General features: G+C 37.6%; 1 protein-coding gene across 3 annotated transcripts; it reads right to left on the minus strand.

Annotated features, from left to right (window-relative positions):
• Nucleotides 1-11777: 11777 nt before the first annotated feature.
• LOC110630327 lies at nucleotides 11778-23718 on the minus strand. Of its 3 annotated transcripts, none has more exons than XM_021777768.2 (20): nucleotides 23245-23718; nucleotides 22393-23144; nucleotides 21917-22011; nucleotides 21746-21820; nucleotides 21495-21656; nucleotides 21336-21414; nucleotides 21069-21223; nucleotides 19899-19962; nucleotides 18883-18962; nucleotides 17663-17728; nucleotides 17251-17301; nucleotides 16942-17093; nucleotides 15199-15289; nucleotides 14747-14827; nucleotides 14511-14588; nucleotides 14346-14381; nucleotides 14207-14250; nucleotides 13737-13815; nucleotides 13176-13266; nucleotides 11778-13053 (listed from the first exon to the last, which is right to left on the minus strand). In XM_021777768.2, exons 2-20 carry the CDS (start codon nucleotides 22925-22927, stop codon nucleotides 11897-11899), a joined length of 3171 nt encoding a protein of 1056 aa, XP_021633460.1. In that variant the 5' UTR covers nucleotides 22928-23144; nucleotides 23245-23718; the 3' UTR covers nucleotides 11778-11896. The 3 variants fall into 3 exon arrangements, with proteins under 3 accessions (XP_021633460.1, XP_021633459.1, XP_043805897.1); XM_021777767.2 differs by having other exon boundaries at nucleotides 22393-23154; XM_043949962.1 differs by having other exon boundaries at nucleotides 22393-23718.
• Between the last annotated feature and the right edge of the window lie 1053 nt (nucleotides 23719-24771).

Genomic DNA, 24771 nt, shown 5'->3' on the forward strand with positions numbered 1-24771 from the left:
TCCATACAAAGGACGAATAAATATGGAGATAAGGGATTGTCCTATCTTAGACCTCTAGTAGGATGGAATTTCTCAGCGGGTACCATTCCAAATGACCTGCATCGAAATAGTGATGCACATTTCATAACAAGGCAAACAAAATGGGAAGGTAGCCCTGCTTCTATAAGAGTTCCAGAAAAGTCCAACTGATTCTGTCATAAGCTTTATCTAGGTCCACTTTTAGTGCTATAAAACCTTTTGTTCCTTTTTTTGATGCATGGTATGAATGACCTCTTGAGCAACAATGATGTAGTCCGTGATTTTTCTCCCAGGAACAAAACTGGTTTGATTAGGTCCAACCAACGAAGGGAGCAAAGGTTTAAGTCTATTGACGATGATCTTAGTAACAATTTTATATATTACAGAATACAAAGTAATGGGTCTAAACTGTTTAGAGTATTAGGCAAAGGAACTTTTGGAATAAGAGATATCAGGGTGTTGTTAACATCACCACAAAGATCTCCTCCTTGCAAAACATTGTTCACATCCACGCAAATATCTCTACCAACCAGGGACCACTTGTTTTGAATGAAACCTACATGAAAACTGTCAAGTCCAGGAGCTTTCCAAGGCTTCATTTCAAACAAGGCCTTCTTGACCTCCTCCATTCCTACATTCAAAACAAGGTCAAGCATAATATTCGGGAAAGGCTATGGAAACATACCTGTGATATTATAAGGAGTGATCCAGGCATCATTCGACTAGAAAAGAGAGCATAAAAAGTTACAAGAAAGTCTGCAAAGCTATCTTGATCCTCAATCCAATTTCCTTGGTCATTTTGCAGCAACTCAATACGATTCTTTTTCCTTCTGGACAAAGTTTTGCGTGGAAATAAGTTGTGTTTCTATCACCCCATTGAATCCACTCTGCTCTATATTTTTGGTACTAGATGATCTCTTCTCTGAGCATTATGGTATCTAGGTCCTTACAAAGCTCCAACTCAAGCTTATATAAGTATTTGGAAAAGAGAATTTCTTATTTTCGCTGTATGCCTTCTATGCGGGCGTGCCAGAAGGAGCCTTTTTGCCGAAGAACATTCCCAAACACTCTCATATTCCAATCTTTCAGCTTAGCTTTCAAGGCCTTAAGGCTCGTCATGACTAAGTCACCGGAGTTCCGATATTTTCTAGAAAAGAGTGAAAATCATTATGGGTTAGCTAGACAGCTTGGAATTTGAAGGGCTTCTCAAGACTTGGAGTCTAGTGGAGGCTTTGAATGCTAATGAAGAGAAGCTTATGGTCGCTATGAACACGCGGAAGATGAAAAACACTTGCTTCCGAGTACTTGGTTCTCCAATGGTCATTATAGATAGCTATGCCCAGCCTCTCCAGAAGATTTCCTCTTTGCCAGGTGAAGGTAGGACCTTTGAACCCCATGCCAAGAAGGTGGGAATTAAGGAACTAGTTTGCAAATTCCCGAGATATCCATATTCTGTTGGTTGATCCACCCCTTCTCTCCTCAGCACTTAGGATGGAGTTAAAATCACCAACTATCAACCAACAATCCTATATGAAAGAGCTGAGAGAAAGCAAATTACTCCAAAGCATTTTTCTTATATGAGCAACGGGACTACCATACACTGCTGTGAAGAACATAAGAAATTTAGAGTTCTTGTAAACTGCTGTGTATACAAACTGCTTGTTGTTAAAGATAATTTTTATATCCCAACATCTATTCCAGAGGAGCCAAATTCCACTAGAGAAGCCCTAAGCTTCAACTCTGTGTGAATGGAGAAAACCAGTTTTACTAATAAACTTGTTAGCTTTGTCGCCACTGATCCGTGGTTCTAAAAGGACAACTAATTTCGGCTTATATTTCTCCACAAGCAACCTGAAAGCATTAAGGAAAAGGGGGCTTTCGACCCCTTTGACAGTTCTAAACAAACACAGACATAGATAAGAAAAGAGAGAAGGAAAGCAAACCTGAAAGGAATGTAGTCCTCAATCCCGTAAGTATGGATCTATAAATGGCTTCTCCTCAAAATCGCTCTCGAAGTTGGCAGGGTCCATGTCCTCACTATTACCATTCTTGTCCTCACCCATGTCCTCTACCCTATCTAACAGAGGGGTGTTTAAAGGTTCATCATCCTTTACATGAGTGCGATGGGTAACCTTATATGCATGCATAGGTTGTTGGGATTAGATCAATTATGAGTATAAAATATGACAAAAGAAACAATACTGCACCTTTCTTTTTGAGTTTGTACTCCACTGCACTTTTATTTAATATAAAATGCCTTTTTAAATAAGGCTAACAGGAGATAAAACGTGTAGTACACGTACTACAACATGGGAAATAACAACAGAAAATTAGAATCACATCTTGCATGAAAATAGGAACATCCTAGCAGTTTTGTGAAACTAGCTATCATGTAGAAGAAAATAAACAAACAGCAATACGAAAAATGTGCAGTGACAACTGTCATGAGATAAGATTTTGGCATCAGTCTCCAACACTCTCCCTTGATGCAAAATCATAGACCCCAAGCAACAATCTCAGATGCTCATGCTTCTCTCTAGGAAGTGCCTTTGTCAAGATATCAGCCACCTGCTCATTTGTGCTGCAATACCTCAATTTTGTGGTTCCATTTGCCACCTGATCCCGGATAAAATGAGCTCGAATGTCAATGTGCTTCGTTCTTTCATGGTATATTGGATTCTTGCTCATTGCAATTGTAGCTTGGTTATCACAAAAAATGTCAATTGCTCCATCTTGCTTGTGACCAAGATCTTCCATGATCCTTCTTAACCAAATTGCTTGGCATGCTGATGAAGTAGCAGCCATATACTCTGCTTCTGAAGATGATAGAGCTATGGTGGCTTGTTTCTTAGAGCTCCAAGACACAGCTCCTGAGCCAAGACTGAAAACATACCCAGAAGTACTCTTTCTATCCTCTATGCATCCTGCCCAATCACTGTTAGTAAATGCAATCAATTTTAAATTTGAGTCACAACTATACCATATGCCAAGATTAATCGTTCCAGCTACATAACGCAGAATCCTCTTTGCAGCCCCAAAATGATGTTTGGAAGGAAAATGCATGAATCTTGAGATAACTCCAACTGAGAATGCGATATCAGGTCTTGTATGTGTTAGATATATAAATCTACCAACCAAGCTTCTAAACAACCTTTCATCTGTTGGTTCAGTTCCGTCATCAACATGCAATTTCTCATTTAAATTCATTGGTGTAGCTATTGTTTTGCAATTAGACATATAAAACTTCTTAAGCAGATCAGTTGCATACTTCCTCTGGGAAATGAAAATTCATTTTTCATCTTGCTTTACTTCAATGCCAAGAAAAAAATGCAACAACCACAAATCTGACATCTCAAAATTCTTCTTCATGCTCTTTCGAAAATCATCAACCAGTGAAAATGATGATCCCATGTAAATCGTATCATCAACGTAAAGACAAATAAAAAAGGAGTCTTTACCTTGCCTTTTTGCATACAATGTGGGTTCTGTAATACCCGGCTAGATTTCGGCATCGGAATCCCTACCTTCCGGCGGAATCTCCGTTGAAATCTGGAATTCTGAAGATGCCAGAGTCTTCTAGAGGGGTAAAATGTGTTTCTAAAATGTTTTCACATGATTTTATGGTTTTAAATGGAATAGAAATGGAGTTTTGAAAAGAATAGGCCAAGGAGGAAGGACCCAGGTTCGGCCGCCGAACCTCAAGTTCGGCCGCCGAACATGGGATAGTTTAGGAGGCAAGTTAGGCTGCCGAAGGTGGTGGAGCTGTGGAGACAGCTTAGGCTGCTGAAGGTGATTGACTGGCCACCTATAAAAGGGCCCTCAGATCGAAAATGGGCGAGTTTTCTCCCCATTCTCGAGCTCAGGTGTGTTCATGTCCTCCTTTGGTTGATTTCATGTCCTTTCTTCAAATCCTTCACATTTTTACGAGTTTCCTTTTGGGTTTTGAAGTTTTAAAGCTTAAATCAAGTTTTGGGAGCTTGGAGACCCAAAGAGTTTATTTCCTCCCATCTCCAAGTTAGGGATCGCACCAACCCTCGATCTTCAAGAGGTAAGTGTAGATCCTTGCTTTCCTTTATGTTTCATAAAGTTTTAAGTAAATTTAAGGAAGTTTTAATGCTTGAGTATGGGTAGATATGCATGTTAGGGTTTATGTGGGTTTTATGCCCAATGTATGTTTATGTGATGTTTGTGTTGGGGTTTAAGTTAGTTTATGCCCCTTTATGCATGTGGGAGTGTGTATGCATGTTTGGGAGAGAGAATGTGAGGTTTTGGGTGGTTTAGAGGTCAGTTTTGCTTGTGTAGGATTCGGACTTGCTGTTCGGAGGGAACCAGGTTCGGCCGCCGAAGGTGTGTTCGGCTGCCGAACCTATATGAAAGGCAGCTTTGGCCGCCTAACATGCCCCCGAAGGCCAGGACTTTCGGATCTGTGAGAGGCTTCGGCCGCCAAACCTGCCGCCGAAGATGCCAGACTTTCGGCTCTAGAAGGACTTTCGGCCGCCGAAAGTGCCCCCGAACCTGCATGGCTTTCGGCTCTGGAAGGGACATTCGGCCGCCGAAAGTGCTGCCGAAAGTGCCCTGTCCAGCCCATTCTTGGTTGTTTTCTATGCATGTTTTGAGGATGTTCTAGGAGGTTTTTGAGGAGTTGTTTATGAGTTGTTTAGAGTGTGTTTGGCACCTCATTCGAGTCCACCTGTGTAGGATCGGACCCGAGGGACCGAGGAGGCCAGCAGAGTTAGCTGTTGCAGAGTCAGTCCAGCGTCTGCCAGAGGTGAGTAGAACTAACTCAAATGTTTTAAGCATGTTCATGCATCATGAATACCATGTATATGTATTAGGATGTTGCATTAGATTTCACGAAGATGTTGCATTGCATAATTTGTTGTTGATGTGGATGGACCAAGGCGACCCCAATAGCCCTAGATATGTTATGTTAATGAAGTCCTGAGGAGCCCGAAGGGCCGGGCAATAATGAAGTCCTGAGGAGCTCGAAGGGCCGGGCACTATATTATGTTACAAAAGTCCTAAGGAGCTCCTTTGAGGACCGGGCACCATGATATGTTACAGACAGAGGGAGTTTTGGTGGTCATGTCCATCCGTGATGTGAAATGTTTGTGCTGTGACGCATTCCATGAAAGCATGATTTATTATTGTTTTTCTGTTCTGCTCACTGGGCTTTTTAGCTCACCCCTTTCCCCTAACCCCCCAGGCTTGCAGGTCAGAGGTAGTCCAGGAAGATGTCAAGGGTAAAGATTATGGCTTTGTAATAGATTAGTGTTTTAGTGTGGACATGTAATGTAAATCGATATAATGTATTGTAAGATAATGTGATGTAATGTAACATAAAGTAGAGTTATGTTTATGGAGTAGTGTTGTGCTTGGCCCTAAGGCTTGGTTAGTCCCTTTTTAGTACATGATGTATGTAATGGTTTAATGTTGAGTTGTGTGTGAACCAAACTTGTGGCATGTGATGCTTACCACGCTAGGGTATTTGATGAGGACTCTAGTGGAGGTCTTATGCTTATGATTTTTGATGCATGCACAGGTTAGGTTTTGGTTCATCGGATGTGATCCAAGCTTGATGTATGTTATGTTGACCTAGCTAGAGCAATTGATGAGGGCTCTAGTATGGGGTTCTTTTATGTTTCCAGTTATATAGCATACAGGTCAAGTTCGGTATATACATCAGATGTTTAAGTTTTTATGTTAATATTTTGATCATGCATGGGATTTGACCAGGTGATAGGATGTATGTTAGGCTTGCTACGGGTCCCGGCGGCCTTAAGCCGATCTGGATCCTAGCGCCGGTAGCGGTCTGGTTTTCGGGTCATTACAGGGTTCACTCTTGCTCCTTTCAAAACCATTTTGCAGAAAATAGGAATCAATCTTTCCATACCATGCGTGAGGTGCTTGCTTTAAACCATATAGTGCTTTCTTTAACCTGTACACTTGATTTTCTTTTCCAACTATAGCAAAACCTTCAGGTTGTAAGACATATACCTCTTCTTCTAAATCACCATTCAAGAAAGCAGATTTTACATCAAATTGATAAACAGGCCATTTTAATTGAGCTGCCAAGGCCAAGAAAGTTCTTACTGTTTCAAATCGAGCCACTAGTGAAAAGGTGTCTTCATAATCTATACCGTGCTGTTGTGAGTATCCCTTTGCAATGAGGAGTGCTTTGTACTTTTGTATGCTTCCATCAGCATAGTATTTGGTTCTAAAAATCCATTTGACTCCAATGGCCTTCTTATCTTTAGGGAGATCCACTAACTCCCATGTCTCATTCTTTTGTATTGCAGCAAGTTCTTCTTTCATAGCTTCGCTCCACTCCTTCTTCTCCATAGCTTCTTCGAATTGTTGGATCTGAGACATATAATGCTTGTGTGGTTTCATAAAGCTTCCTTAAAGATTTGAATCCTCGTGGGGGTACCTCATCAAATGAGCTTTGTGATGGTGAGGAAGAAGTACAGCTAGTATGTGACGATTCACTGCTAAATGGAGACATAGGTGATGCTTGAGATGGCAAACTTGGAAAAGTTTGTTGCTGATCTTCTTGTTGCGGATCTTCAGACATAGGTGCTTCTTCTATTGGAGCTTCAAACTGAATGCTACCCCTTTCATTCTCATGCCAAGTCCATCTTCCCTCCTCATTGAATACAACATTCCTGCTAATAATAACTTTACCACCAACAGGATCATACAATCTGTATGCTTTAGATTTAGCACAATAGCCAACAAAAATGCACTTAATAGATTTCTCATCAAGCTTGCTTCGATTATGGGAATCAACCAAAGCATATGCAATGCATCCAAAGACCCTTAAATGGCTTACCGAAGGCTTCCTTCCAGTCCAGACTTCATATGGAGTTTGATCAGGTATGGCTCTTGTTGGTGAAAGATTCAACACATATACAGCAGTGGCTACAGTTTCTCCCCAAAATTGGTTAGGTAGCTCTTTTCCTTGTAGCATGCTTCTTGCCATCTCAACAACCGTACGATTCTTCCTCTCGGCTACTCCGTTTTGCTCTGGAGTGTATGGAGCTGTTAGTTTTCTACGTATGCCATGTTCTTCACAGAAAAGATTGAAGGCACCGGATGTAAATTCTCCACCTCTATCAGTCCTTAATGCCTTGATGTACTTTTCGCTTTGTTTCTCAACATGAGCTTTGAATTTTCTGAAGGCTTCAAATGCTTCTGACTTCGATTGCAGGAAATGAACCCAACTCATTCTGCTAAAGTCATCTGTTAACAACATAAAATAACGACTTCTACCAAGAGACTTAGTTTTCATAGGGCCACATAAATCAGCATGGATAAGATCAAGATTATTAGATTCTCTCCAAGAGTGTCCTACAGGAAAGGGTTTCTTACTTTGCTTCCCGTAGATGCATGCTTCACACAACTCTAATGTCTTGATATGGGGCAAGCCTCGCACCATCTCCCTGCACTTTAATACTTTCAGTCCTTTTTCACTAAGGTGGCTGAACCTCATGTGCTAAAGCTTGGATTCTTCCTTCTCCTTTACCATCAATGGATGAATCTCGAAATTTGAAAGCTCAAGGGGGAAGAGCTTATTTCGGGTCATAATCACTTTCATAATCATTTTATTTGTCTTTCTATCTTTAATCACATAAGAATCATCTTCAAACAATACAGAAAATCTATTACCCATCAACTGACCCACACTTAACAAATTTTGTGAAAGGCTAGGCACAAAAAAAACATTATAAATAAGCTTCACTTTATCATCACTGTTGCCAATTGCTACTGTTCCTTTTCCCTCAGCTTGTATTTGTTTATCATCACCCAGCCTTACCTTAACCTTATATGTTTCATCCAAATCCTTAAACAAAGATTGAATACCTGTCATATGATTTGAACACCCACTGTCAAGGAACCAAATATCTTCTGTAACCTGCACACCTTCTTGCTTGGTCATGAACAATTTGAACTCCTCTTCTTGTTTATCATCTTCGGGTTCTTCAACAAAGTTTGCTTGATTTAACCTCTTCCAGCAGTTTTCTTTAATGTGTCCATAACGTTTGCAGTAGTGGCATTGAACTGACCGGAAGCGTCCTCTTCCTCTTCCACGATATCCTCCTCTTCCATGACCCCTTTCAGTGAACGATTCATATTCATCAAAGTTATTGGAAACTTCCTTTTGTGTCGAAGCTTCCTCCTTTATGTGAAAGGCTTTCTCGTCAGTTTGCTCATTTGACCTGTTAAGCCTCACCTCATGTGCTTGCAAGGAACCCATTAATTCATCAAAAGAAAAAACTGTTAAATCTTTTGATTCTTCAATTGCAGTAACAATATGATCAAACCTTGGAGTTAAACTTCTCAATATCTTTGCAACAACCATTTGGTCACTGCACTTTTCCCCAAGTGCTCGCATCTGGCTCACGATCATTGAAACTCTGGAGAGATATTCTTGCACTGATTCTCCATTCTTCATCATTATAGTCTCAAAGTCACGTCGAAGGGTCTGCAACTTCACTACGATTACTTTGGCTTCACCTTGAAACTCCTTCTGCAATGTCACCCAAGCCTCTTTTGCTGTAGTTGCTGTCATAATCCTTGGAAAAATGTCTTCACTGACAGCTTGTTGAATAAAGAATAGTTCCTTCGAGTCCCTTTTCTTATTTTCTTTCAATCTTGTTGGTTCATTTGTCTCAGCACAGCCATCTTCAACCAACTCCCACAAATCTTGAGACTTGAAAAGAGTTCGCATTTTGATGCTCCAGAAGTAGTACTTTTCGCCTGTAAATATTGGAATTGATGGCTGCACTGTTGATAATGAATTTGCTGCCATATTCACTCAGCCTCACTTACTCACTCAAACGCCCAGAAGAGGTGAAAGAACTTGGCTCTGATACTAAAAATTGTTGGGATTAGATCAATTATGAGTATAGAATATGACAAAAGAGATAATACTACACCTTTCTTTTTGAGTTTGTACTCCACTGCACTTTTATTTAATGTAAAATGCCTTTTTAAATAAGGTTAACAGGAGATAAAACGTGTAGTACACGTACTACAACGTGGGAAATAACAACAGAAAATTAAAATCACATCTTGCATGAAAATAGGAACATCCTAGCAGTTTTGTAAAACTAGCTAACATGTAGAAGAAAATAAACAAACAGCAATACGAAAAATGTGCAGCGACAGCTGTCATGAGATAAGATTTTGGCATCAGTCTTCAACATAGGTGTGTCCTTATTCGAAGGGGTACAGGAGTCATGTTCGAAGGTTTGCTATGCATAAAGAGGTGTTCATTGGAGACTGTTGGCCCTCCCTCATGAGCTTAGGTAAGAGGTTCCCGGTTAAACAAGACCGTGGTGCGTCGAACCTGCACTGCATTGTGATTTTGAGGGTTCAACGAAGTTGCTATGTAGGTAACTTCTGCATGGGAGATTGCATGAGGCTAACGTTACTCTAGAGGTCAGCTAGGTCAACTTTTGTGATCCTCGATACACCTCTGGTTCCTTCAGTAGCTTCTTTAATCTTTGGTTTGAGGCTCTATTCGAGAGGATTCTGCTTTCTTTAATGAGTTAACCTTCCTTTTTTCACGGCCAGCTGTTAGCAGGAATGGCCCAGTATCTGCAACTAGTTGGGGTTCTGTAACTTGGTTTTCATTTGTCGGATTTTCCTTCTCGGTGAGATTTCTTAAGGAATCAAATCTGGATCTATTCCCTGCTTGATTGAGGCTATCCGATGTTTTCCTATTTTGAGCTTTCCTTGCCCAGCGAGCCACTACCATCCAATCTCCATAGGCTGTTTTCGGCATCGGAGAGGAGGTTTGCAATTTAGCTTTTGAGCTCTCCGGTTAGTCAGTACCACTTGGACATGAAGTGACCAACGCACAGTGGAAACAAATATGAGGTAGATTCTCATATTCGATCAATTGAACCCGCCCTCCGATATCGACCTTGGAGACAAGGGATTTTTTCAAATTCATCGAGACAGCCATTCTTCTGTATTTTCCTCGTAGCTCCACGGATGTAGTTTCATCAATTTTAACTAACTTACCAACAGATGAACCAACTCTATGGAGCATTTTCTTATTATATAGGTGTAGCGGCAGGTCCGGGAGCCTGATCCAGACCACCGCTGACTCCATAACCGATGCTATGGCTGAATCTACAGATAACTCCTAAGAATCACCCAAGGCCTGTCAACAAGCGCTTCTCCAATACTCTTCGTCATCAGAGAAGCTTACTAAGAAAAGTCACTGCCAAGATCGAGCAAGAAAAATTTAGCCATGTTCCAGAGCTCCTTGAGACGTGTATCAAGAGCTTTGAAGCCAATCTTTAGACCTAACAGACGAACGACAAGGGCTCTGTTCCATTTTCTTGCTAGGTTGTTTTCCAACTCATCAGAAAAGGAGATGATGGGGTAAGGGCCTGTCAAACCCGCAGTGATCTCAGATTCATCAAAGTCAAACTCAGTATTTTGCTCTACTATGATATCTTGGTCCATGTCAGCGATTCCTAGGACTTTATCTTGGTAGCTCTATCAGAGTCGGTGCTGGAGCCTGGAAGCATCAAAGGCCTTCCTGTCGGGAAGGTGAGAGAGAACCATGGTCTCTCAAAATTGTTTTCTCCCAAATTTCTTTTAGATAAATATTCATAAGTAAATTACGTGTTTTTTTTTTTTTTAGTGTTCCGGGTGAATATGCTTGTATTAACATAATTAGACTAAAATAAAAATGATATATGCATTTTTTTTATTTTAACCTCTTAAACCTTTAGCCATCCATTTTTGTTTTACCTTTTATTAGCTATTTTAAACTATTATAATTTAGTCTTTTTTTCTTATTTATCTTAGAGCCTATCAAAAAAATTCTTATACTTACAAATAGAAACTAAATAAATAAATAGTAAAAAAATAAAAGAAAATAAAAAATGTGATCTTCTACTATAATATTGTGAATTGCTTAATAAGTAGCCGTAAACATGAGCCCATATATATAATAGTTTAAACTAAGAATATGTAAAAATAACTTATATAATAGTTTAAAATAAAAATATGTAAAAATAACTTTAGTATTCTAATTATAAATAAAAATAAATCGGATCGATCTAAATTTTAAAGAGTTTAAATTTGATTTATTAAAATTTTTTTAACTCAAACCAAACATTAATAATTTTAAATTTGGTGAGTCAAATTTTTATTGAATTTAATATTTATATAATTTATAAATAACTCAATTTATTTATAAATATAATAAATTTTAACTTAAAATTAAATAATTTTAATTAAATATATATATATATATATATATATAAATTAATTATATAAATACTAAAAGTATAATTAAACTATACAAAACTAAAATTTTAAAAAATCATAAAAATTTATGCAAAATTTAAAGTTAAACTTAAATTTGACACATTCATTAAACAAACCTAAAACCTAAATTCAACATTAACTCTTTAGAAAATAAATCTTTTAGAAAATGAATCGAGTTAGTATTTAAATTTAAAATACCGTTAAACTTAAATTTGACACATTCATTAAACAAACCTAAAACCTAAATTCAACATTAACTCTTTAGAAAATAAATCTTTTAGAAAATGAATCGAGTTAGTTTTTATCAAGTCCAACCTTAAATAGTTCAACAATTTGATTCTTTTCCGCACCTAACCAACCCCAAGCTGCAAGCTATCAATCCAACCTCCTTAAACTCCAGATAAAGGCCAACCCCTTTAGTCCAACAAATTTACCTTGAACTTACAACCTCTATTCTACTATAATTTCTTTAAAAAAGGACTACTTTCACTATTTAGAAGTTAAAAAATTACATATCTTATTGGTTCATTACCACCGACTACATCGTTCCTAAACTGGAAAATAAATAACATTGGTCAGCATCCTATATTCTCTGCGATGTTGGCAAAGCCATGGAAGCTCCCTGGCTGGAAAAATCATCAATTGAGATTATCGAGTTTTCCGCATACATTCTTTGAGACGTTAGAGGCATATATAGCCTCTCCGATGTTGCAGGCGCACCATTATTTCTCTGAACAATTGTGGGCAAATACATTGTCTCCGGTGGTGGCATAGCATCAGCCTGTTGAGAAGCTGGAACCATGTCGGCCCTTTGCGATTGTCTGGTAACAAAAATCCTCTCAGAAGTTGGATATGAAGTAATATCATGCCTCTGAGATGCTGAACCCATATGGTCATTCCTGTGAGCTGTAGCAGCTATGTATGGCTTCTCAGAAGTAGGAAAAATTGTATCAGATCTTGGAAATCTTCGACTCATGCTGTCATTCAAGTGAGAAGATGATATAATGTCAAATAACCTCTCAGAAACTGGATGTACAGAAGCATCCGTCCCATGTGAAGCTGGAGATATGCTGTCACTGACACTCCTATGTGATATGGGACCCATATTGTCATTCTCGTTAGATGTCGACATGTATACACAATCAGAAGTTAAAGCCATTGCTGCGTCAGTCCTCTTAGATGATGGACCAACTTTGCCATTCCTCTGAGAAGCAGGCATGTAAATCCTCTGAGCAGTTGAAGATATGCTTTCAGTCCTCTGAGATGTTAGTGGTAGATTTTCATTCCACTTGGACAGTTGAGGCGTATAGATGCTTTCAGATGTCTGCATTATGTTTAGCGACATTCCTTGGCGTGATGAGTTCCTCTCTGTTGCAGAAGGTATGGCAAGTGATCTCTCACGATCAGATAAATCCTGCTCAACAGTTGGAGATAGGACCAGAGACTCGTCCTGGCCGGGTAAATCCTCGTCAACAATTTGTGGCATAGATGATGCTCCCGAGTTTGATAAATCCCCTGACAGCAGCTCTCCATGTTTAGGGGAATCTCTCTCAGACGCCATTGAGATATTTGGGGGCACTCTCTCTTTAGGTAAATCTCTCTCAAGTGCTGAAGAAACTCCTCGGTTTGCTTCCACATCACATGATGTAAGAATGGATAATGACCCTCCTAGACTAGGTAACCCCCTCCATTGTTGTGCCACTGTCTTAATCTGGGTGTAAAATTGCACACTTGCCTTTCCTGCATCAATAGAAGAAAGGAGAATAAAGCCCTTATAACTGCACTGTATAATGCGGTTCAACCAACCATGCCAAATGTAACAGACATGGAGACAGAGAGTAGGAGATTGCAAGTGATTATACCACAAAAATTGAGATCACCAGCAAAAGATGCCTTTGATTCATTAGATGAGGAAACTGGCACTGGAACTGGAACAGGGACATTGATTCCAACCTGCCATACCCATTTCACGTTGGAAATTGATGTGCAGTTCAAATTTACAGAATCAAGAAAGACAACCATGAGCACATCCTGTTTAGATATTCATTCACAAGCCCGCACAGCAGGATAGGAAGGCACATTCATGTTCCTTCATATGACTGATCAAAATCCTCTCAAGCAGTGTTAATTTCTAGACAAAATCTATGCACCATAATTGACACAAAACAATCACATGCAGAGTTCATAACTTTCACTTTCCCAAACCCAAGAAACCCCATGATAGACCTTTTTTCCCCACCATGATGGCCTTTTGAACCTTGAATGGTAAGAACTGAAACGGCTTCAAATTTAAAAAGTTTAGCCCACAAATTGCCCTCCTACTGGACTTACTAAGAGTACAGAGAGAACTTCTAGATAGTGAACAAAGAAGATAAAATACCAAAAACAAGCCTGGCCCCTGTATGGGAGGAGAAAAAGCTTACCATCCCTGCATCAATATCATTTTGGAACTTTCTTGCAGCAACACCAGATGTTGTAAATATTGATGCTCCATTACCATACCTGCCAAAGCAATGTTAGAAGAATTCAAAAAGATAGGAATTTCAGAAACTAGTAGGTAATATGCATTGTGCATTTGAACTCATTATTGTATAAAAGACACCAAACCAACTCTTCTCCTCTTCTTAAATTTTAAACACTGTACAGTTTAAGACCTTGTAATTCCTTGCATGGTTTTGATAGCAGAAAACAGCTACATCTTAATCACAATTTTTTAGAACTTTTTGCAAAACAGGTGAGCGTATGGGGCAAATTTAATCTAATTCTGCCAAGAAGAAAAAATATATTTAAAGAAGTCACAATAAGACCTAAAATTATTGTGAATTTAAGATAATTAAAAAGTTATAAACATGCTCACCTGGCTGCCTGAGAATTGAGAGAGTGAAAAAAGTACCTGTTTCTATTTACAATGGTTATGGCCTCCTCTAGACTGTCAGCCTGTCAATGGTCAAACAACAGAATTTTTACCAGTCTACAACTATTGTGCATTGTGGTCACATAAAAGTAAGAGAAATATACTAATAACAGAATACCTGCATACAAAGTAGAACTGGGCCAAAAATTTCTTCCTGCTCAACACAAACATTGCCGTCAAGAATAAGGCAAGGTCTTTGGTTCAACTCTTCAACTGAGAATCATAAACTACCATGTCCATTCATTCTGAAGCATGACATAGTTAAAAGCATGAAAACAGATACCTTGTAGCAATCCATGTTGACTGTCACATCGCATAAGATAGTAGGACCAACAAAACTTCCTTTCTCATATCCTTGAACCTACATAGTGAAACTTGGAATAAGCCTTCATGTATAGATAGAAAAAACTACATCGTAATAGCATAAAAGGCCAGCAAACGTTCTCAGCATCTCATGTATATGTGTTTCTACACCAGGCAGTCACTTACATATTATAAAGAAAGCATTGGAATAAATACCACGATGTTTCTCCCATCAAGAAGAAGCCTAGCACCACTGTCAACACCACTCTGAACTAATCTGCTTATGCGATCCTTTACCTGCGAATTTAGCATCACAGAATATGCCATAAGACAACTTCAAAACCAGTAATTCCACATTTCAGTTAATCAAGCAAGCAAGAGGAGCACTCAAAACAAAATGGCACACTAACTGCCAAGACATACACAACTGAATTACTTTGTTTTTTTTTGACAAAGAAAAGGAAATTTCATTACTAGAAAAGAAAGGAGCTCCCAACATGAGGCATAAGGTATCATCTATCGCATCCTATCCAAGAATTTAGCCTGTCATTAATGAATGATAAACTAGAAATGCCATAAAAGAATTTGCACATACAGGTCAGCACTCAATGCCGCTCCCTTTCTGTAGAACATGTAAACTAGAAAATTTCTCATATTTATGTATTTACCTCTTTGCTAATCACTGGACCAATGTCTGCAGTAGGATCAGTTCCCCCATTAACTTTAAGAGATTTTGCATGCTCCACAAGTTCATCTTCCCTTGAAACATTAATAAAATAACCAAGTTGATGCAATAAGTTATGAACAATAAAAAGCACAGAAAGGCAAGAATTTTCTCAGATTCAAACTGCAAAGCAAATGGAGAATCCTGGCAGCAACTGCACAATCTAAATTTCACTGGACATTGTTAAGCCAAATTTTCTTTTATGCTCTTTCATTCAGTCAACAGGAACAAGAATTGGTTCAATATTGAGAGATGCTAGGGCAAGGATAGCGTGAGGAGAAATCAACGCTTCCTCCACTGTCTAGGCAAAACAACCTTGGATTTCAAGGCCAATAGTTGAGTGCTCCTAATTGTTTATGTTACAATTAATTAGATTTCCCTTAATTCATAAGATATGATTATGAGAAAATTATTTAACCGATTAACAAAATAATTGGCTTGATTAATGCTTGTGTTAAGCAATGATTTATGGGATGCTATTTATATTTTGAATCTTCCATTATAAAATGGATTCCTATGTGTTATGCTAACACACAAGTAAATAAAGTATAAATTTGAGGCTGTGTACATGATTATAGGCTCTCCAAAGCCAAACTGTGTAAATCCTTGTTATTTTCTCCTATTTTTTCTATCATTCTAAATTTCAATATGGTATTAGAGCCTAGGATTCGAGCCCAATATCTACTTCTGCCCCATACTTTCCTCGTTCATTTTGTCCTAGGGATTGAGTCTCCTCCCCCATAATCTCCTCCTCCTTAATTTTAGCCTAGGATTTAAATCTCAAAGCTATTTTCTCCAAAAAAAAAAAGCTGTCTCTTCAAAATATCCAGCTTAAAAGTATTAAAAAAATAAAAATAAAAGCAGCTTTAGTGATGGATCCATAACTTCAGCAAAACTAATCACAGAGAAGTATTGGGATTGACAGGATTTTCCTTTAATTCATGGGATATGATTATGAGAATCAAGTGATTGATCAACAAAAATGTTGCCGGATTAGTACTTGTATTAGTAAGTGATTTATGGGGATGACATAAATACCTTGTATCTTTAATTATAAAGTAGACTATTATGTATCATGCTCACACAGAAGTGAAGAAAAAAAATGCAAATCGTTGAGGTTTTCTGTTCATGGATGCAGGCTTTCAATACCCAATCATGCATCATTCTCTTGTTATTTTCTCCTATCTTTTCCATCCTCTTAAATTTCAACAGTACATAAGAGATATTTACAACTGGGTTGCACACCGATTCATTCTTAGTAAACAGCTCAAGCATATCTAGCAGCTTGAGAAAGAGTTAGATTCTTGACCAATCTTTTAGTGGAGAAAGAACAGTATCTTGCCTATGACAAGGCAAAGAAAGCAAGGGAATGAAAGTACACATCTAAGGCCTCTTATTTCTTTTTCTTTTTCTCTTTCATATTTTTAGCCCTCAATTCCTTGACAAAAAATCACTTTTTTGCACATGTGCATCTCTTGTTAACAGATACCATTTCTTACCCAAAATCTGTGATACACGAATTGAAGATAAATCTCCACAGAAGTTTGAAAGCAGAATTGTAGTAACCCAATTGGTATCATTTTTTTACCAGAAGGGAACCATTAATTTCAAGCAAGCCTTATAATATAGTTGATTAAGCATAAGGAAGAATGCCAAACAAGTCTTCAAGTAAACAAAGTCACAGTACCATGCTACTGATCCTCCAACAAAAATAGCCGTGCTCAGAGCCATACAACGTTGTCCTGCAGCACCAAAACCAGCAGCAACCAAAGCATTCAAAGTATCATCCATGCTTGCATCAGGCATGATAATTGCATGATTTTTCCCTCCTATATTGGACTAAGGAGTCAACACAATTACACAACAATGAGTAGTTATACAGCCTAATTTAAGTGGACTAGGATTCCCAACCTAGTCTACAAATTACAAAAGCCCATTTGTCTGTGTGTATGAGACAGAGAGAGAGCCTAATATATAATTAAACGAGGGTGCTAACCTGAACGCGTTTGCCTCTAGCAGCTGCCCTAGCATGTATGTGCATGCCAGCCTTGAAACAGGTACATAGACCACAAAAAAAAATGCATGTAAGCATCAAATAAGTCGGTTCTGATGGCTTTAGTATTACTGAAGATCAGAATAAGTCAGTCTATAGCAGTAATAGCAGCACTAAATGAGGCTAATGTAATTATGAAAAGTTCGCTTAATTTTAAGAGGAAAATTCAATTAGAATCACTCTAAAGGATGAAAGCAAAAAGTTAACATACTATTCACAACAACTGAAGAACATAATCCTCCAATAAGATTGCAAGCATGTGTTAACACATGAAAAGTGCTTCATATTTAAGTCATGACGTGATATGTTGCAAAAATATAATTGTAAGCAAGAAGTACAGGAATCTGAAACTTACAATGTCTGAACCAATGAATGATACAGCTTTTATATCATCCTCATCACATATATAATTAACAATATCCTGCACAGATTTATTCCAAGTTATAAGAAGTTCCAATGAAATGTCCAGTAAGTAATTCACAGAACCCAAATGAAAAGTCCCCTGTCCATTATTAGTCTTTCGGAAATTGTTCCTAATCATTTAAAAGCACACCAAATCATTTCAATAGGAAAGGCATTCGATAGAGCGTTATGCTTCATTCCTGGGCACACCAGTGGGCAACACCGGGTAAAGAACTTGACCAGAGAAAGACCATCTTCTCCAAAATTCTATGGCCTTAATTCAATCCATCAAACGCCTATCTTCCAAAATATGGCTACAATGCCTACACCAAAGTCAACTACAGAATAAGGAAGTCTAACACCAAAGAAAATACCTCTCAAGGAAAAGGAAAAAAAAAAAAAAAGCAATTCCATTCAGATACTTGCTTTCTTTGGTGCCCAGACACACACCATCATCCCAGAAGGGGAAGGGGAGTAACTGGGTAGCACCAGATCCAGCCACGGTCTGGTTCAGACTGCGAATCCAACCAGAACTGGCCCAAGTTAAACCCAGAACCAGACATGTCAAATAGTCCCGGTTCACAAACCAAACTGTAACCGCCTAATAGGGCGGCCAGTAATAGACCCCCTCCCCAAACTGAACAGGACTTGAAACCAGTTCGGAACTGGCCTGGCTCAAAAAATAAATCTTACTATCTTTTTTTTAAAAAGAAAATTACATTTGGTGGTTTGATACCCCATGATTTTTTTAATATAGAACTAAACAGATGATGTATTATAAATCTAAAAAATTGTTACAAATTTAGATATTTTAATATATAGAATATTAATATTATGGTAATTTTAAAAAATTTCAAACCAGGGCCAAATTGAATCCAGAACTGAACCCTAGCCATTTCGAACTGTAACCCTTTTTAACCGAAACCATTTTGAACCAAAACCAATCCAAACTATGAAGCTCTGTGAACCGGCGATTCTGGCCTAAAACCCGTGGCCGGTTTCCCTCAATAGAGCAAAAAAGCAAGGAAAAGCTCCAAACCCAAGAAAGAGCCCATTGTATATCAAACATCAATATTACATACAATGTTCCATTAATACTTCTACAAGACTTCATTATGTGTGAATAATAAAACAAATAAATAAATAAAAGGCTTCCTAAGGAGCAAGGCTTACGTTGGTGCCATGAACAATATTTAAGACACCATCAGGCAAACCAGCCTCCATACCCAGTGCTGCAAGTATTATTGAGGCCCCTGAAAGCATGAAGTTGAAGATATATTACCAGTCATATTATTTCCAAGAGAAATTCCAACCTAAGAACACCGGTTGCAAGATACAAAGAAAAAATTAAATGAATCTGTCAATAGTGTAAAAACAAAAACCTATATGATAATACATGTAAATCTGCATATCTGCTCAAACAAGATGGAGAAATCTTCTCCTTCATGAACTTTTGGTGTGGGGATAGCTTGCCCTGACATACAAAGGTATGGTGATGATCCTTTCAAAAACCCAAGTCCTAAGGCTATTTTTATTGGCTATGGTTTGAAATTTCTTCAAGAATTCTTGTCTTACCTTCACGGATGATGTTATGGCATGAGCCATGGTTTTTGTGAGAGATGCTCAACATTAGGAGCTAGACTAATTCTCAAAGTTTAATATGTTTTAGAGGATGAATAAGTTTGATTAAAGAATTAAGGCTGCAAATAACTTGAGACTTTTGTGCACTTTCTATACTAGACTAACTCCACCTTGCTGGAAACAAATACGTACATATCAAAAGGGGGGAAAAGCGAGAGTCAATATTACTTGAAAGTTATTAGGTTCCTTTTATTTATATGGTCTTCCTGAGTTAACAAACTCATTGGCAATGTATTAAATAATAGGAGTTTCTCACAGTCAATCAGGAAACATGTTTCACAATTTGGAATATTTATGCAGTGCAAATGTTATCAGTCTTACTCCTTGTTCTAAACCAAAGATTTACACAGGTAGGAAATCCTTTAAGCAATGAACAATGGACAACCTAGGAAATAAATTCTAAGTTATAGGGTTTGGGTGCAAGATAAATTCACTTATTTTAAATGAATAATTAAATTGATCCACTAAAGGTTCCTATATCCAACAATATTAAACATCTGACAAAATAATCATAAGAGGAAAAATAACCACCAACAAGATAAAATTACCTGGATTTTTCTCACATGGCTTAAGAACAAATGTATTTCCGCATGTAACAGCAATGGGGAACATCTGCAAAAATAATGAAAAGAAAAAAATAAAGAGCACAAATCTTCTTGTATTTTCCTTGTTTTATCCTAGGTTATGCCAAGAAACTATTATAACACACATCTAAGACTAAAAGATAACTGACAATTTATAAACAAAATTACAAATTTGGCAAAAGACTAATCAAGATGGTTTTTGTTAAGCATCCACATAGGTTAGGTATGTGGATGGCATTGCCCTTATACAGACTTGAGCAATCCTCCCAAATTGAGCAAACTTTTAGAGCCGCTGTATTAGACCCAAGTCTATTTTGTTATCATGGTACTATAGTCTCCCTAACCAACATTGGGCCTTCCATAATGCTCTGTTTAGATTGAAGGAAATGGAGAGAAGAAAAAAGAAAAGAAAAGAAAAGAAAAGAAATTAAATTTCTACCCTTTCCCTTGTTTGGACAATAAATTAGAGGAGAGAAAAGTGGAGAAAGTAGTAGAAAAGGGAAGAAATCTGATTTCCCAATTTCCCTTCATTAACCCAAAATATCTCTGCAATTTGGAGAGAAATGGAGGGAAATGGAAGTTGTCAAATGCTATTTATATTACAATTACTGTCATACCCTTGATAGAGTTGATGTCATATAAAAAGAAAACCATAACTTACAGCAACAAAGTAATTCTATTAGGAGAGATTTTTATTTTGCTTCTATATCCAAACAATGGAAAAGAAACTTAATTTCTTTTCTCTTCATTTCTCCTCTGCAATTTCTCCCCATTTCCACTGCACAACTACGGATCCAAACAGAGGGTAAGTGTTTCACGCTCTAGATGTTAGCTTTGGATGTGAGGGGTGCGTTAAGCATCAGACATGGATTAGGTACATGGGTTATGTGATCTTATAAAGATTTGAGTAATTCTCCCCTTTGAGCTAGCTTTTAGGATGAATTAGGCACATAGCTATTTCTTATCAACTTTATTATTTGTCATTACAGGTGAGTGAAATCTCAAGGAATCATGGAAAGATTTAGATGTAAGAGTCATCTTTCACTACATGGAATTTAGAAAAGGTAAGAAGAAAAGGGATGGAGAAAAATTATTAGTAAAGAAAAGAGAGAAACTAGAAAGTACAGCACATACCCACAAGGGAATCATCGCTGGGAAGTTAAAAGGGCATATCCCAGCACAAACACCAAGTGGCTCTCTAATGCAGTATGTATCAATTCCATTGCATGCATTAGGAACAAACTCCCCCATTTGCAAAGTTGCCATTCCACAAGCATGCTCAACAACCTCTATATGAATAATAAGCAATGAGATCAATCTCAACAACTAGAGAACATGCTACAACCAATCTTCTCAAAACATAGGGAATAAGGGCAATGGGAAACATCAATAAATACTGACCTAAACCACGAAGTACATCACCCTGGGCACCTTTGAGTGTCTTACCCTGTTCTAAGGTAATGTTCATTGCCAGCTTATCCTGGAAATAATTTTAGGACACATTAAAATAATACATTTATAGAAAACAAGGTATCCAGAACTCAACACTGATAAACCAACCATATCCCTGCGAATAAGCTCCTGAAGTTTGAACATGATGCGCTGACGAGTGGCAATTGGGGTGTTCTTCCATGAAGGAAAAGCTTTCTTTGCTGCTATAACTGCATCCTTGAACTCTTCATAGGTGGTTAATGGAACTTCAGAAACAACCTCTTGTGTAGCCTAATTTAAAAGATGAACTATTTTAACACCATTAACTTGGAATACCCCAATCACGAGGGAAAAGGAAAAGGTGGTATCTATTAGCTTACAGGATTTATCACATCAATTTTAGTAGACCCTTTTGACTCCACAAATTTTCCTCCAATAAAATTAGGAACCTTCAGCTGCACTCATTTTTCAGAATAAGGTTTAGGTCAGATCCCTTAAATCATTGATTGAAAGACAGAACAAACTAACCATTAAAATATGTCAAACCATACAGTTTGGATGTTTTGCTTTAGCGACCCTTCAGTGGAAGTACTGCTTGTGTTTACGGGAACAGATCTGTTAGGTCTCCATGACTTCAAACTCTTCTCTGTAAGGAGTAACAGAAAAGGAAGGAGAAAAAATCCCCATATGACCAAAATCGAAGAGGAATATAAAATGTTTCATTTCAAAAGATTTCTGGTAGTATCTGAAATTTTTGCCAATCAACTAGAAAGCAACTCACATGAATTCTGCGTATTTACTATTTAACATGCATATGGAAACCTAAAGTAAAGACGTTAGGTTAGATCGTTATTATCTGTTTATCACACTAAAGGAGCCTAAAGTTTAGTACACATCACATTGCTTAGTTCTTACTGTTATTTTCTTTTCCATTTTGTTGGGCGCAAGGAGGTGAGATGATCAAGTACCCTTTTCCTAACCGATGGAGGACTAATTCATTATAGAAAAGCTTTGATCAGGATCTGACCTGATATATTTCCTTGACGGATCTTAGCTTTGAGGTTGTACAAATGCCTTGGTGTCGACTGCAACTCAGGATTGCTTTGCTTAAGTGCTTTCAGGACTTGTCGCGGTTTTACTCCAGCTTCAGTCATCATTTTAATTTGCCTAACCTCCTCTTCAGAAAATCGACGGCTATAAGGATGCTCTGACATGTCTTTTAAAGGCTCATGGTTGTGGTCTCCACTTTTAATAGTAAGTACCCAGACATCGTCTTCCTTTTTACCAATTGCTTCAAATGGACAATTTATAAGCCGTGAACATGCTTTCCTTTTACGCTGGCTTTCTTCAATCTTGCGCCTATTGCGATAAACACCTCCTCTATCACAACCAAGGATAACTCTCCTGTCCTTCCTAGACTTTTTAATGGTTACAACATATCCTTGACTAGCCCCGAAGTCACGAACATATTTTATGAGCTCTTCACGATCTTGAAAAGTTCCAGATTCTGGAGGAAGCATTTTGTACTGACCCATGTATTCCATTTGATTTTCAGTTTCCATTTCCGAGTGCAGAAAGAATAACCTTACTCGCCAACTATTTTCCAATTTAAGAAATTCGATAGATAGCCAAGATACAAAGAATAGATCAAACTTTTTTCTTCAATTACATGTAAGAGGAATTTCCATTACCCTAAAATGATTATCCCTCTTCCCTTTTACATTTTATTTCTTTTTTTTTTTCTTTTTTCACTTTAGAGCCATCCAACTTTCCAGAGAGCTGCACCGAACTATGTATGAAAAATTGGTCAATTCAATCACATTTCAAATGTTCAAAACTAACACCAAGTTGAAACACAAAATGAAAGATAAGAACTGACCACTTGAAATCGACGCCTCTACAAGTCTGAGATTGAAGCCAACCACTGAATTTTCATGTCACCACATAAAATTGCTTCGAAAGAATCCGATGCCCAAGAAATGAATCCCAATATTTCATGTATCGGTTTCGCGCCATGCACTTACAGAATTAGAGATGGAAAAGAAGAGAAATTTATGTTTCGGATAGAACAAAGCTTTCTCTTTGAAGCAGTGAGAGAGGGAGATGACGGTTGACGCGAGTCCCAATGCCGTTACTCCCGGCAGAATACCGCAAGCACAGTATCCGGCTTTGTATGAGATTTGGTAATCGGAAAAGGTAGTCGCAGCTGAGCCGCTGAGGAGGGAGGAGCAAGTTTAGGGCTTTGATGGGAACTGTATTACGTTCGAGGATGAGAGAGGAAGCAAGCAACAAGCGGAAATTGAGAGTGTTGTAGAGTTTTTTAATTTTTTCTTTGTTTTGTTTTCTGAAGTAGGTTAAGGTTGGGTATGTTGACATTGACTTTTTTTTTTTCGCTCATTCAGCAATTTTTGAGTTTAATAAAAGGCCAAAGACCGTTTAAGGCTTTAAATAAATATTAAAAATTTAATTAGACCCTTAAATAATTTTTGAATCTAATCTGCCCTCAAATTTATTAAATAAGTTGATTTAATGTTAATATAATAGAAATTTAATCAAATTAGTCATTATTAGTGTCATGTGACTAAGTGTTACTAATAACACGGTAAATGAATATTATTTTCTAACTAATAAGTGTTTCTTATTTTTATCTGAAAAAAAAAATTGAAATTACTTATATGTCTGTTAACGAGTTTGGAAGAGAAGTATCAGATCAAAAAGAGATCAATAAATTAAAATGGCATGTTTTTCTTCATCGAATTATTCAATCCGATTAGCAAGTGCAACCGGTAGAATGAGGGTTTATAACATATATGATGGAGGAGGAGTTGTAAGGTACCATTATCAATTACCTGTAAAAGATTTAAACCACTTGGAAGGAAAAGAATTCGGGAGAAAATTTTTCGAGTTCACAAATTTTTGGTTAATTATCAAATTGTAAATTTTCTCTTTGATTTGAGTAAGAATTATATATTTAATGTTTGGGTGTTCATTGTGTTCAATTGTGGTAGAACACAGAATGCAGAGAATATGGTACTTTAAGTGGATCGATTCAGAAGCATAGGCTTGGGCTACTGATGTGATAAACAAACTGTTGAATGAAAAGAATAAGTTGCAACGTGAGCTTGCAGAGATGAGTGTATTGCATGGTAATAGTATTGTGTACTTATAAACCTGAGTTGGCAAATGTGTTCAATGTTAAAGAGCACATGAAGGAAGAAGATAGCAACTCATAGAATTAGAAAATGCTTGCTATTGTATTATTAATATGTTGTCTGTTTTGTATTAGTAATACGTATTGGATAACATTAGCAGGCTATTTCTATCTAAGTCTATCTAAATTACTGTGTAATATGTTTTGGGAGTATATGGTATGGTTTGATCCAAAAATTTGTTGCAATTAAATGGC

The sequence above is a fragment of the Manihot esculenta genome, chromosome 13 (genome assembly GCF_001659605.2).
Source record: "Manihot esculenta cultivar AM560-2 chromosome 13, M.esculenta_v8, whole genome shotgun sequence".
Classification (NCBI taxonomy): Eukaryota; Viridiplantae; Streptophyta; class Magnoliopsida; order Malpighiales; family Euphorbiaceae; genus Manihot; species Manihot esculenta.

Coding starts and splice junctions, on each gene's coding strand:
- LOC110630327 (XM_021777768.2), bottom strand. CDS start 22,927: ATGGAAACTGAAAATCAAATGGAATACATGGGTCAGTACAAAATGCTT. Junction 18,963..19,898: donor GCCATGTGAGAAAAATCCAG/GTAATTTTATCT, acceptor TCATGCTTTCAG/GGGCCTCAATAATACTTGCA. Junction 17,094..17,250: donor CTAGAGGCAAACGCGTTCAG/GTTAGCACCCTC, acceptor TTGACTCCTTAG/TCCAATATAGGAGGGAAAAA.